Consider the following 14660-nt stretch of genomic DNA (forward strand, 5'->3'; position numbering starts at 1 on the left):
CAGCAACAGATCAACATCTGAAAGCAGGGATCACTCAAAGTTTGCAAAATACCCAGAGCCTTAACTGCTACTGTTGCCTTACAGCTCCTTCAGGACAGAATTCATTGAGGCCTTTGTGAAATGGCTGGACCTGCCCGATGCTGTCTTGCCTGCCATGACAGCATTTGCTAGCGGCTTAGGAGGTGAGGGCACAGAAACTTTTGCCCAGATTTTGCTGAAGGATCCTGTTTTGAAAGAAAATCCAGTTGTCATTACCCAAGTAAGTTCATATGCTTCCCTCACCCTTGTTTGCTTTTGGAAGAGATTTGTTATACCTGTCTGTCTGCAACTGAAGTTCTGTTTGTACAGTCAGGGAAGTAAAATCAATATTTCTGATATACATATATTTCTGAGTAGCTGTGTGGGTGACTGGCAGTCTCTCTATCCATTAACAGCTCATGGAAGTGATGAACATGAGGCACAGTTACTGTCTGTTGAATTAATGTTTTGTGTCTTTGACACTTTTGCTCTACATAGCAGAGAACTGTCAAACTTTTTACTTTGACTGTATTATTGCAGTGGTTTTGATTCATATGTGCTGTCTGCAGATTTTGGTGAAACACTGAACACAATAGACCTGATTTTCATTTGTTTAAAAGCCACATCATCATACCTGTAATACAAAACACCTCTACGTACGTGCTCCAAATAGCACAATTTCCAGAGTCTTTTTTCCAGTGTCAGCTTTGGCTGGGAGGAAATAAGTTATTGTGACTTTTATTTTTTTTCCCTGAGAAGGTGAGACAGGGACAATTCCATAACGATCTCATGTAAAAGCTGACATAAAGATAAAAGAGGTGAAGCATTTCGGTGGCATTCACCTTTGCTGCAGAGTCTTAGCTGGGGAGATATCTCCTCAGCCAGCCTCACCTTACGCCGTGCAGGGTGAAGAGCATGGTAGGCTGCTGCTGATGCCACGCATAATGTGGCCACTGTCACCTTGTGCCCTGCAAGGATCCTGACAAGGAAACAGCAAGATGTCCTGCATGCAGACAGTACTCTGATATTGAGTAATAGTTATAACACACTCACCCGACAGACCAGCAGATGTGAGAACACAGCTGCGTAAATAAAGATCTGATAGGAGCAAACTTTCTTGGTCATCATGACCAGGTCCCATTGTCTCAGCCATCTTTCATGTCTCCTAGTCAGTCCATAAAAGGCTTCAGAGGATCTGCTCCAAACATGATACAGTGCCCAAAGTCCTGTAACAACATGAGTACAGCGACAGAGAATCTTAATTAATAAATTTGGACAGCTCTTCTAAAATAAGACCAGCTGTTTTGATGTTGTTTGTGCAAAATCAGTAAATCCACGCTCTGTTCTTTCTGCATTTAAATGGCTTAGTGTTTCCCAGGTTGTTTCCCTTGTCCTCTCTGCTTCAGGATGGATTCTCTAGATTTAGATGAGTCTTCCTGCATTGCTTCTGAGCTTATTAAGGGTGAGATTTTGGTTAAATTTAGCTTGTGCTTGCTCCGAGCTTATGTTGCATAAAGGGCTCCATGTGCTTTTACAAAAGTGGCTCTGGATCAGTGGGAGCAGCGGTATTTTGCTTTGAGCCAGAGAACTAAACCACTTATCACTTAGATTCAGGTGGAATACAGAAGCTGTAGATAACAATTCTTTGATTAGTTAAAAGCAAAGATCAGGAATTGCTATCATGCAATGCCACAACATCAGTACCTTATGCAGGCATGCCCACATAGGGCAAGGTGATTGATTTTGTCAAAGGAAAGATAGAATTAAAGACTTTTTGTAGAGCAAGGCAGCAGAGGGAAACTTCAGCGTCTCAAGCCGAGATCAGCCCTTCTTACCTAAAAATAAACAAGCGATGGGACAAAGCTTTGTGAATTCTTCATATGTTGCTGTACGGTGCTTTCAGCCTCTTTGCATTCAGCTGCCACTGACGCAACATTTATTGTTTATTTAACAAGTACGCACTTCAGTTGCTCAGCGTGTTCAGTGGCAGGGTCCTCTTGGCACCAACGCCTGCATTTTTGAATGTCCTCCCATCTCAGAGGTGCTGACAGAATGATACATGAGGTCAGGAGATTAGAGGTGAACTCACCATTGACTCAATGAAAATGTGAGGATTATGGATTTTTATCTTTGTTTGCATTCATTGCGGATGACTAACACAGGCAAATGTTGGTTAACTGAATCCTTTAAGGACAGTAATCATAACACACAGGCTGTGGGTGCAGCATGAGAAGGCAGTGCAACAAAAAGAGGTGAAGAAGTGATGAAAGGTGAGAAAATGTTGAAAGTTCTTATGAATATTTTTTTTTTGCTCTGAACATACTTAGAATGCCCATTTTCCTGTGTTTTTCTATACACATCCACTGCGATATGGATTGGATGCTAGCTGTTGAAAAAATGGGTTTTGAACTTGCAGCAATTGATAAAAAGCTGGCAAAGACTGAGTAAAAGTTGCTTCCGTTTCTTTGTAAGGTTTCTCAGTCATATGGGTGTTAGTCCTGTGCATAGAGTTCACAGGGAAATTCAAACCACCAACTTCAAAATAAGACTGAAATATAATAACTGCTGCTTAGAGGAGGAAAACAAACTACTTGTGAACTAATCTAATCAGTGCTGATTGGATGTGCAAAGCCTAAACCAATGAGAAATCTTTGAGAATGCTAATTGGCACAGATGCAATAAAAGCAGTAGTTCCAGTTTATCACCTGATTACCTGTATCCATCCCTCACCTTTTGAAGTGCATGTCTGTAAATGCTTAGGGGAGAAAAAAGAGGTTATTTGATATTAGGTGCTGCAGATGATACTGGGCTTATCACACAGGATCCACAGCTCCCTTTGCAACACACAGGGAGAATTTATTGCCTACAAATGGGCTCTGCACAAACCAGCCAGCCTGTTCAGGAGACTGCCTGTGTCAGTCTGTAGAAAATAATGGCAACAAGGTCACAAGCTTCACCTTAGTCTAGACTTCAGGCTCTTTGCTCGGTCAACTTTCTGCTTGGGACTCCCAGCCCTGGACCTTCTGCTGGGCTTTGACACCTCACTGCCAACCCTTCCCCACAAAACTGCAGCCAGAGAGGAGGTGATGGTGCCCATGTATCTAATACCAGAGTAGTTACAGTACTCAGGCTTTGGGAAGCCAGCGTTACATTCCTCCCTCTGCCTGTGGGGATTATTGTCTCTGTTTCCCACATCCAGCATGCAACCTGGGGAACAGTCAGCAGCGTGTGTGCATGCACAGAGTACTGATCGTGGCTGGACCTAGAAAGAAGCCCTTTTTTTTTTCTGCAGTATGATGATTAGGGGAACAGAGGAGCCCTGATTCAGTGATTAACTTAAATTAAAAGGGTTATTCACACACTGGAGATAGCAAACCAGGACCTTCCTTTTCTTGGGTGAGCGCTCTGGCCATTGGGATGCAGGATGGAGGAGCATGGTGACTGCTTTGTGCAGAGCCCAGGCCAACAGATACCCTCTGGAAATCCTCATTCCATTAGGATTTGCAGGAAAAAAAAAGGCTTCTCTGTGGATGGGAACAGCCACCTAGACGTTCAGCAGTAGAGATGTGTGTGTGAAAACATTAGGCAGCAGCGGAGCAAAGGTTTTGAGGTTATACCTGGTGAAAAAGCAACTGTAGGTGAGAGTTCAGCTGCCCTAATCCTTTGTTTTCCCCAGTCCTCTGCAAAAGTTTGCTTCTCCTCTATGAAATAGCAGACTCTTCTCATGTTAAAATGGTATTTGGAGTTCAGGCACTTACTTTTGCCTGGATAATATCTACAGTTTGCCCTACTTCTAGTAGGAGTTGGTTAATGACGGCTTGCTCTCTGTTCTACACTCCTCATGCAATAGGGAAAAGATTAGAGACATTTTTACGATACAAATTTTGCTTAGGAGCTTACGGGACTAATAATCATAAACTCTCTGGCAGCCTCCTACATCTTTGGCTGCATGTTTTGTGTTCCCAAAGGGCTGAAGGATTCCCTGTAAAATTCAGCTGTGCTTTATTTGTGTGTAGGAGAGGGAAGTAGCTAGACTGAGCTAGTGCTTAATGTTGTAGTTACATAAAGAACTTAAAATGTGTCCAGTGACAATAAAAGAGGAGAACACAGTAGTAAAAACACTGGCCTCTTTTTTTATGGCTTTGTCCATAGAATCCGTCTATTGGATTGATTTGTTTTTCTGATATTTTTACGGTGAAGAGCCAACACAGAAGTCAAGTACCTCAGTCTTGACAGATGGCCGTAAATTCTGAGTTTTTGAGCACTTAATCCAAAAGAACTTCATGCCAGTTCAGCCTTACCACCTAGAGCTATGAATTCCCAGAATGCCAAAGAAAATAGGGGCCACTGTCCATTAGAGTAGCATTCAAATCTGTTACTCATGTTGAAATTTGAGTATATATGACTATATGACAAGCAGAAGGCATTAGAGTGGTAGGAGGATCGGAGCCCTGTTTCTGCAAACTTTAAAGTCTGGTGTAATCACGGTGCTTTTGATTGCAGCAGGATCACTAGTAACAAAAAATATGGAATGCTTAAGCATGTACCAAGCATTATCTACTTCTGTCCAGCCATTTGTACCTGCATGTGGAGAATGTTGTACTGGAAGCATCTGGCTTTGGTCTGCGCTGCCTTGAATTCTAGCATGCTGGCTTCCCATGTTTATAAACTGACATGCTGGAGTAATTATATCATAGTCTGATGGGTTTTCATGCCTCCATTTTGATACATCCAGGCATACATCATCAGTTTTAACTTGAGTATTCTTTTTTTCTTTTTAGGACCTTCTATCCTTCTCTCTTAGAGATGGTAAGTTGACCTAGCATTTGTTCTTTGTAAGAGTAATGTAGATGAGTTTACATCTGATACTTGAAAAGGCTGAAAAAGCTCCAGCTTCCTTTATAGAAAAGCAGCACAGTCTTTCTCTGCGTCCCCTACAGGAAAAGCAACTATTATATTAGGAATGATTGATACTACCTGTTAAAAATCGAACAACTGTTCACCTCCTTGCCTTCACATGCCATGCGTTGGCATGCAAATGTACGTGATGGCAGAAAAGTTCTGAGCTGAAATACCTGGAGTGGGGTGTTTTTTCTCCAGTGTTTCCAGGGGAGCAGGTGACCTCTTCCTTTAGGAGGGCAGTAAAGGTGTTATGAAAATGTCAGCCTAGCATATTTTTTGCAGATTGCTTGTTGCCTAAAAAGAAAAGAAAAATATTCAGGGTATAAATTCCAGACTGTCCGGTGAAGCCTATTATAAATAAATGTGCTTTCACTTGTATATTATATTATGCATAGAACAATTTTCTGGTTTACAATCCATAACATGGATTAGTCTGATAAAATTAATGAAATAAAGACTGCCTACGGAACAAAATGTTCATTTCTAAAAGAAGCCTGTTTTATATCACTACATGCATTTTAAAAATCTCTGTGTTTTAACATGTTCTGACAGGAAGGAACTCACTGGTTGCTGATCAGCCTGTTTCACTGTGTAACAAAGTACTGGTTTTGTTCTTGCTTTATTTTTAATGGAAAATTGACAAGTCAGTTATTGCAAAACTGCTTATTTTGCTAAGCTGGAATTTAAAAGAAATATATTTTCAAGCCTCACTGACTTACTGCCAAGCTGGCTAAGTAAAAAGCTAAGTTGTGTATTAGCAGACAGGAAGCAGGAAGGCTTTGAACGCGTTAAACACCTGCTTGGGCTTGCAAGATGTGGCAGATATCGGGGATGAACTGAAGATAAATACTATCCTTATTTCTCAACTAAGCACAAATCTTAAAAGTCGCATCATTAAAGCCTGCCAAAGTAGTTTGGTATCATGGCAATGATGGTAATAAATAAATAAACTTAATATTGCCAGATGCCATATTTGATCTACGTGCAGTGGGTATCAGAAACATACTTTGTAGTTGGGTCTTGCTGGTATCTTCACCCACCCCTAGAAAACCAATTGCATTTTTTATCTCAGAGTGCACCAAGAACCCTTTACAAAAGACATAGCATCAGCAAGCAGCAGGTGCTACTGAAACACATGAAAAAAACAAGAGTTGGCACAAATAACTTAAAATCTATTACATTTTAAATGTCTTCTCTTAGACAGCACCTGCTTATAAGTCCAGGAATAATCATTACTCCTGTCACATGTTGTCTGAGTGCACTGTCTACTTCTGCAGTGAAGTATAAATGCAAACAGTTGGTGATGCTGCCAGGTGAGCTGCTGCGTAGTTTTAAACTCCAGAGTCCCTCTTGTTGCCAACAAGATGAACTGAATGTAAAGGTTTTGTGTGGAGGTGCATTTTTACAAGATACCGTATCTTGCATTGGTGCATAGTTGAGGTGTACTCTGTTGTGTTATCCATATATATATTTGATATTTCCAGTTAGGACTGGTCTTGCTGCAGCATTTCTCTGTTGAGAAGAAAGATGCAGTCTATCCAGAGCCTAAAGGCCTATAGCACAGAGAATGAAGACCAAAGGATTTGAGATCCTTTTTCTGCCATAAAGGCAATTACCTGGTGTAGTGACTATTCACAGGATGAGGTTTATGGGGAAGAAGGATTTTCCATTTATCACTCTCTTCTCTAGATAGTAGGAGTTGTCTTCAGATACATGGAAGACAAAGAGGGCCTGAGAGAAGGAGCTATATTTGGATGTGACGTGGTCCTCTAGCACAGCTATTTAATCTGGTGCGATGCAGACTGACTGATTTCCTGAGCTTCCCTCTGTTGAAGGGTACTATGATGCTCGAGCGAGAGTGTTGATCTGCCACATCACCTGGCTGCTGAGAATCCCCTCGGAGGAGCTGGAAGTCCTGGAGGAATCTCTGCTTGAGAGCCTGAAGGAACAAAAAGAGGAAGAGTCAGAGTAAGAACATTTGGGTTGACTATGGGATGAAAAAACACCGCTGGTGCTTGAAAGCTTAGCAGTAATTACTTGTGCCTAAGTCCAGTCTCTGATCATTCTCCCCATGGCTCTTAGCGTAATCATTTATGGCTTGATTAGGGTTGCAGAGCCCTCACAGCACTTCAGCTGCACTGAGAAGCAGGAAATCTCAGCGTTCTTAAAATCAGAGCTGAGACCCAACCTTGCAAGCTGGTAAAGGCTCCTCTGCCCTGAACTGCCTCTTTTCCTTGTTCCAGCTGCCTCTCCTAGACGGTAGATTATGCTTAAACACATCACAAAGATCTTGTGCCTCTTATCTCTGGGCCCAATATTCTTCAGATAGAAGTGCCTCTTGCAGATTGAAGTTCATAGAAATTTCAGGACTAGATCCTCAGCTGCAGATTTTCTATGGATCTGCCCTTCCCTGCACATATTAAGAGACAGCTGTCTAACTCCTATTGAAGGTAGATTTCTGAGGGCAACAATCTGTATCTTCAGATACTTATGAACCTGACTCCTAATTCTGTGTTACTAATATAAGATTAATTCTCTTAATCACCACTTCTTAGATGTGAAACAACCAAAAGGTTGGTATCTATATGAAATGTAGTATTTTTATATTCTGCTTATCAGGCAGGAACTGTACAAAGGTTTAGCAATATGTAAAGCAGTAAACATGTTTGTAGTGGACTTTCAAGGGATCGTTTAACATTTTTATCTCTCAACTCAGCAAACAGGTTATGAGATTAACCCGAGTGCTAATAAAGACTTTAATTAACGTCCCTGACACAGTACAGTTCACACATTACCGTTGGGGTCCAGCATGTGATGGGTATCTTTCAGTTATAGCTTTATTTAAATAAAGCTTAACTTTATAGTGCACTGTAAAAAGGGAAAGTCAAAATAATCTCAAAGATCATGGACTACTAAACAGGACACCATTCGGCATGCGGGGTAAGGGTTGGTATTAATGGGGACTGCTTTAGTGCAGGAAAACACTGATGCTGTGGGTGGGATGTCGCTCACAAAGATGATGCTCCACTACCTAATTCTGTATCCACTGGACTGTGGCTCCTGTCACAACCCAAAAAGACAGATAATGGCAAGAGCGGCGGGTGAATTACGCTGCAGGCTTACCAGCCCAGTGGGTTTTGTGCACAGCTGATGTGGGGAACGCTGTGGATTTCAATCTTATTCTTTGCCTGAGTTGCAGCCGTGGAAGTAAATACTTGTTAGATAAAAGGAAGAAAAATCTTTATAGTGAGAGTAGTCCAAGACTGCAGTGCGGACACATTTGTTATTGCAGTGCTAAAACAAGGCTGAGATTTGTGGGGAATCGATGACCCTTTGTTTGTTTTCAAATTAGGTGGCAATGGGGGAAGGAAGCAGAATATAAACCTGTCACAGCTTTGACCTCACAGACTTTTGGGGCATTAATGGGTAACATAATGGGTACATTAATGTCTGCTTAGGATACTTCCAGCTTTGACCATCCACTGCAAGACGTTTTGGAACAGTAACATTCAAACAGGATTTTGGCAGCTTCTGCACAGGTGTTTTTTACTGATATTTATTAACGGAAGGTTTTGCTCCTGCCTTTGCTGCTGTGTGTGTGTGTTGGACTGTGGCCCGGAACATGCAAGGTTAAATGTACAGTCACTTACAGAACAATGCTCCAGACACTTAAATCCGTATTACTAGCACCAAACACGTTCTAACTTGCAGGTGTGAACCTCTCTTTTGTACACGGTTGTGTAAGAAACTGGAAAACACACCATCAGTTGCTCACTAACGTGTAGTCCTGGCACTTTACATCATTGGAAAATGACCTGAAATTCCACCTCTAAAATCTCTCTGAACGTAATTTGTGGTTCAGGCAAGAAGCTGCATATCCAAGATCACTGAGAGAAGTACCAGAAGAGGCAGTTAATTACCACAGGGGATAAAAAGCAGTCTGGTAATCAAGTGATGATTGTAATGCAGAAGCTATTAGGAAAGCAACTGTCAAAAGCAGTTGCTAGCAGCTGCGGAAGGAAAGCAATGACAGGTAAAACTTCTGATGGCAGTAGTTCTACTTACGGCATCTTCAGGCAGGATTTAGCTGCAAATTGTCTTTCTACCCACATAGCTTTAATTGCTCATTATTGCAACTAAAGCCAGGTTAGCTGTATTTCATCTCAATGTCATTATATTTTCAGCCTGAGACAACAGCACGTTCACTAGAAAAGCTGATGAACCACTGCGTAGAACAGAAATTGCTGGATGTTGCCAACTTAGGTATTAAGTCAGACTGCAGCGCTTGGTTAAGGAGCTCAAAGAGCATTTTTTTCCAAAGCCAGGCATTCAAATTGGTGACTGCATGCACGAACCAGGGCATATCCAAATGCTGCTTTGACCATGGGGCTGTAGAAAGTGAATTTGGTTATACAGAAATTGCTGAAAAGGCAGCTGCTGCAGGCTGCACTGTTCTCTGCAGACACTGACGCTTGCAGCTGCAGAAGGTAATACACAATGGTTTTTGGGGAGGATCTCTGTGGAAACAAAGTCTCCGTGCCATGCAAGTCAGTGGGAGTTCTGCCATGGGCTTCAGCGATGCAGGGATTTCACCCACTGTGCTCCATTCTCCTCCTGCTGTGCTTTACAAAGCTGCATATTGTTTGGGACTCATCTAAAACTGTCTTTATCAAAATTACAGTGTGCTTAGGGAGTTCCAGGAAGGATTAGGCAATTATATGGATAATGAAAATCCACAATTAGGCTAGGATTAAGAGGGAAAATATCCAAGTTTGGAAAGAAGATAAAATTCTCATGTTTCAAGGCCCAGATTAACTGCTGCGTAAGCAGGCTAGAAGGAACCTTCCTCTGTAAACAACTTATTCCAGTATCATTTGTTTCTCACACTTTCCTCTGATGTGGGAAGTTTTTCTCGTAAGAGAGCAACCAAAGACAACAGAGAGAAGCCAAAAGTAGTGCCTAATAAGTGATACTTGTTCCTTTTAGGTTTATTTACCTGCTTCTGATAAGCTTGTTAAAATATAGCTTAAATACACACAGACAAATGAACTAATGACTGTGTTTAATACCTATTATATTATTATATTGTGATGTGCAATTAGAAAGCAGCTCGATATAAACACTGTTGTTGGAAAATAGTTTAATTCCATCTCTTTGTTTGTTAGCACAAATTACCCCTACTCCCTTTTGTTTCAAACACTTTTCCCTGTTTCCACTTAGCTTTCTTCTGTTTTTTTAAAACACGTTGGCAGTATGTAGTTATTGAAATGCTTTTGACTTTTTGTTTCTTTTTTTTACAAGCTTCAGCCCTATTAGGAAGGGGTTTCCAAGTAAGTAACATCTGTTGGCTTTTGTCAGCAATTAAATCGTTTCAATTTAAATCTGTGGGTTTATGTCCATGCTCATAAATCTGAGTGTGTTGTCACAGTCCACACCTGCATGTTACTTTTTACTGTTCCCAGTAGGGAAATTACACTGAGGAGAATAAAAGCAGATTCTGATGCAACACTGTTACCCGTCAGGCTTTTTCCATCAGCTTTTATGCTTCTAATCCCCCCGCAGAACTGCAGAAGTATCAAGAAAAAAGAAGGAAAGAAGAAAAAAGCTGAAGAGGTACCTGCTGATCGGTTTGGCAACCGTTGGGGGCGGAACAGTGATCGGTGAGGCTGCCCCAGGCACTCTGCAGGCTTGCTGCTGAAGTGCATCACAGCACTAGGGGCAGGGTGGGGGTGCTGGATTACACATTCAGCAAGAGAAGCCATCATACCTTTTAGCCCAAGCTGTAATTTTAAAGCATCCACTGCTTTTCTTTGCCAGACTGAAGGTATTATGTCACTTCAGATACCAAAAAATCACCCCAAACAAGCAAACAGAACAAAAGAACCCCACCACCACACCTCCACAAAAATGAAACCCCAAATCCAAGAGAAGTATTTTCAGCCACACAAAAGTAAAACTGAAATAATTAGCTGGAAAAGTTATTCCACTGTAGCTTCACTGGCTGAGGGAAATACTAAACTGAGGTCATCACTCTTAAAAAATGTTTTCTGTTTTCTCCTCTTTTGCTCTTGTGTTATAAGAGGATCAGATCTTCAGCTCCAAATTCAGAACCGTATGAGACTAGATCAGTGTTTCCTAAGCAAAGAGAGCATAGCTTACCCCAGTCTACCACACATTCTTCCTTTGACTTTTAAATTATTTATTTTTACTGAAGTCAGTCAAAGAATATGTGCAGAGATTCAGGGTGTGGGAAGGGTCTCAGAAAGCCCCTTTATTGGTGATGCAAAAAAGACCTTTGTACTTTTTCAGTGTCCTGAGCAGTACTCACACCGCACGGGGAAATGACTGCCTGGCTTTGTGGCGGTAGCTGGGTGGTAATACTTGTTGCATCTTCAGGCTTGACAGGGGGTCTTGCTGCCCCTCTGGTTGCTGCGGGAGCTGCTACTATCATCGGAAGTGCTGGAGCAGCTGCTTTAGGCTCGACTGCTGGAATTGCTGTCATGGCATCCCTTTTTGGAGCTGCTGGTGCTGGCCTTACTGGTAAGAGAGTCACCACACGTTTCTCAGCTTACTGAGGCACAGGATCCTGGCTGCAAATGCAGAGCTAAGGACTTAACTGAGCTCTGCAGAGCAAGGGAAGCAATTTGAGGTGTGGTCTTATGACTGTGAAATTATTCTTTCGAGGCTGATTAAGATACTGTATAGGCCCTCATGACCAAGTAGGAAAAGAATATTTGGTATGTGGCTAATGAAGGGAAAGAAAGCTTGCTGCTTTGCATTAGGAAGATGATGCCATGGAGAGCAGCGGCTGTTACTTTGCCTGCAGCAAAGAACCCTTCTGCTGGGATTCCCTCAGATCACGCAAACTCAGAAGGATCATACTGGCTCCATACCAAGCTTTAAGTAATGCATGGACTGGCTGAGGGTTTTGGAAAGGCAAAAAACCCTCCAAATTACCCAAGTTGTTTCTAACAAACTTGTTAGCAGAGTGTGTCCTTTCTGTGCGATGTCTGAGACTCATGTTTTTGCCTTGCTGTGTGTAGGATACAAGATGAAGAAGCGTGTGGGAGCCATAGAAGAGTTTGAATTCCTCCCACTCACTGAAGGAAAGCAGCTTCATATCACCATAGCAATTACTGGATGGCTGTGCGCTGGCAAATATGGTAAGAACAAGATGAGGAAGCTGAGAGGAGCCTGGAGAGCCATGTCTGTGTTCCACTCCAGGCAGTGTTCGTGCTCTTGTAGCACCGTGTCTTCCACACACTTGCATGACCTGTTCTCTAAAGAGATCAACTCCCAACGTAAGACTTCATAACCCAATCTGCCATCCCAATCAAAACAGAGGAAAGAGAGAGGGCGGTAAATTGGTGGTGATAGTAGGATTGGTAGTAGTCATAGCAGGATTGTTTCTGTTAATAACTGCTGTCTGGTTTTGCTAGGAAAGGTCTGTTTGGGGTGGAAGATTTCCAGCACTAGTACAAAGTGTCTCACCTATCTCTGAGACCTTATGTTTATCCTCCAGCAATTAACAGAAAATAGTGTCTTTTTTCTTTCTCGGTATCTGCCAGATAATGAGGTTTATTGGCAAGAAAGTTCTGTCAAGTAAATCCTGTTAAGCACAGCACTCAGGAGGTGAACTTAGAGGCAACAACCTTGAAAAGTCTGCAATGTTTTAGTTTCCAGTATGGCTTGTCATATAACATATGTCAACTGTCTGCTGATGTGTTCAGCAACCTGACTGAACAGCTGCCAATTTATTCAGAAGCATCATGATTAACATTGGCTATCATTAATGCAGAAGGATGTCTCTGTCCTGTTGCTTGTTAGGTTGCAGCTTGCTGTCAGAGCAAGGTTATTTTCACTTTGCAGTACTGTGCTTTGGCTTTTCTCATTGTCTGCTTGCCAGGGGTCCAAATCCTTGGGGTTGGAGCACTCCCAGGCACTGTTATAAAGACAAGTGTGTCCCTTCAGGAACCTTTTTGTGTCTGTTTGCCCTTAAAAGGGAGTTACAAGTGACACACATTCTTCTTCCATAACTAGCAATCTGCTGTAATGTTTAAAAAGGCGAAATTAGAATTGTCATCCATTCTCCTCCTTACAGTTGTGTCTGTCTATTTACACACTTGCATAACTCCTTAAAACAGAGGGACTGAGGACAGGATTTGCAGGGAATTTGCTACCTTGTGATTTTGGAGCTCTCAGTAGCTGCCCATCTGTACGTTCACAAGTCTGACAGTACACTGTGGTGGGATCTGGCATGGGACTCTCTCAGGCCACTTTGGTCAGCAGTGCCTCAACCTGCCCTGCATTGTTTGGGGAAGGAACAGTGTGGGAAGGGTTTTTGTTAATTAAAATTAAAATTCGGCTCTGCCCTGCAGAGTTCATCTGCCATTAATAGCCTTGCCAGGCCACTCCTGGCCTCTTAGTACAAGGTACACTACAAACAGGAGAGAGTAAGTCTTTAAAATTGTTTTTTCAGCCAAAAATTAGACTTGCACAGTGGAAATTATCCATTATTTCTCAAACATCCAGGCACTGCTTTTGATTAGCACCTGGAGGGAAAAAAATAAACTGAAGTGTTTTATGAGGCTAGATGGCAAAGTAAAAATAGTTGCAGTCTGGATCTGCAAATGCAGATTCCTTGTTTTCTGACAGGGCTGTTGCTGCAATCTTTGCCCGACTAACTGAAGTGCTGGGAAGATGCTCTGTGATAGATTTTGACAAGATCTTACATGTTTTCTGTGCTTCTGGTGCCACTGAACTCAGTCCATGCAGCCATTCAGCACTTCATCTTTCTCAGGACAGGCCTTCCTTTGGTTGCGATGACAAGGTGGAGCTGCTGGACTTGGCCTGCTGTCTGATGATGGGAGGAATGTCCTTAATACCTGACATAATTAGTGTTAATGTCCATCCGTCTTGGCAGTCTCAGAGGCAATTGAATGGGTTGTGACGTCTGAGCCTGTTCACATTGAAGACTCTTTGCCAAGGCAGCTAAAGCTGCACGATTATTTACAAATTTTTATTTATTGTAAAACAGTGGAAATGTGGAGTCTATCAGTATTTTAAAATATGATTCCTCATTATCACAGTCTATTAGTATATTCCCCTGTCCTGGCAGTTCTTTTCTGATTCTTTCTTGGACTGATCTTGCCAGAAGTCAGCTGTTGTTGTGTTCTCTCTGAACATGAATTCCATCTTTGTAACCTTTCTCAGGGAGCTTCACAGCACCATGGAGCAGCTTGTTGCAATCGAGTGAGCAGTATTGTCTGGCCTGGGAATCCAAGTACTTGATGGAGCTTGGCAACGCCTTAGACTCCCTGCTGAATGGTTTTGTGAACATGATGGCTCAAGAAGCCCTAAAATTCACTGTATTGTCAGGTAAGAACCTAAATCGTATCAGACCTGCTTGAGTGGCTCTTGTGCAGTTCCACTGTTGGTGTCTGTTTAAAGGAGCTTTCCAAAGCAAGGAAGATTTCTGAGAAGACATCTCCCTTGGCACCGCCCTGCAGAAGTGGCCTGAGAACCTTCTTTGCCACACCTGTAATTTAGATTTGCTTTCCTGGATTGCTGACCCTCTGTGTCATTGACTTCATTCTTTTAAAATTACAGCTGGAAACACCTTCCTTCACAAGTGACTGTGTTTATTTCTCTATGTTATTACACTGTTTTACTGCTTTACATAAACCTTTCAAACATGCAGGTTACATTCATGCATGGCGTCTGTTTGCCTCCGTATCAGA

General features: G+C 42.1%; 1 protein-coding gene across 6 annotated transcripts in view; it reads left to right on the plus strand.

Annotated features, from left to right (window-relative positions):
- The window catches only part of TMCO4 (transmembrane and coiled-coil domains 4), a 56480-nt gene that overhangs the window by 4021 nt on the left and 37799 nt on the right, over positions 1-14660 (plus strand). For all 6 annotated transcript variants that reach the window (XR_012635000.1, XR_012634999.1, XR_012634998.1 and 3 more), the window contains exons 3-9: positions 85-259; positions 4800-4827; positions 6756-6888; positions 10483-10580; positions 11317-11460; positions 11964-12083; positions 14134-14298. Coding sequence is in view for 2 of the 6 variants with exons in the window: in XM_074924592.1 (XP_074780693.1) it covers positions 85-259; positions 4800-4827; positions 6756-6888; positions 10483-10580; positions 11317-11460; positions 11964-12083; positions 14134-14298 (863 nt within the window). In the remaining 4 variants the exon portion in view is untranslated. The remainder of the gene's footprint in view (positions 1-84; positions 260-4799; positions 4828-6755; positions 6889-10482; positions 10581-11316; positions 11461-11963; positions 12084-14133; positions 14299-14660) is intronic.

Source organism: Athene noctua, chromosome 22 (assembly GCF_965140245.1).
Source record: "Athene noctua chromosome 22, bAthNoc1.hap1.1, whole genome shotgun sequence".
Taxonomy (NCBI): domain Eukaryota; kingdom Metazoa; phylum Chordata; class Aves; order Strigiformes; family Strigidae; genus Athene; species Athene noctua.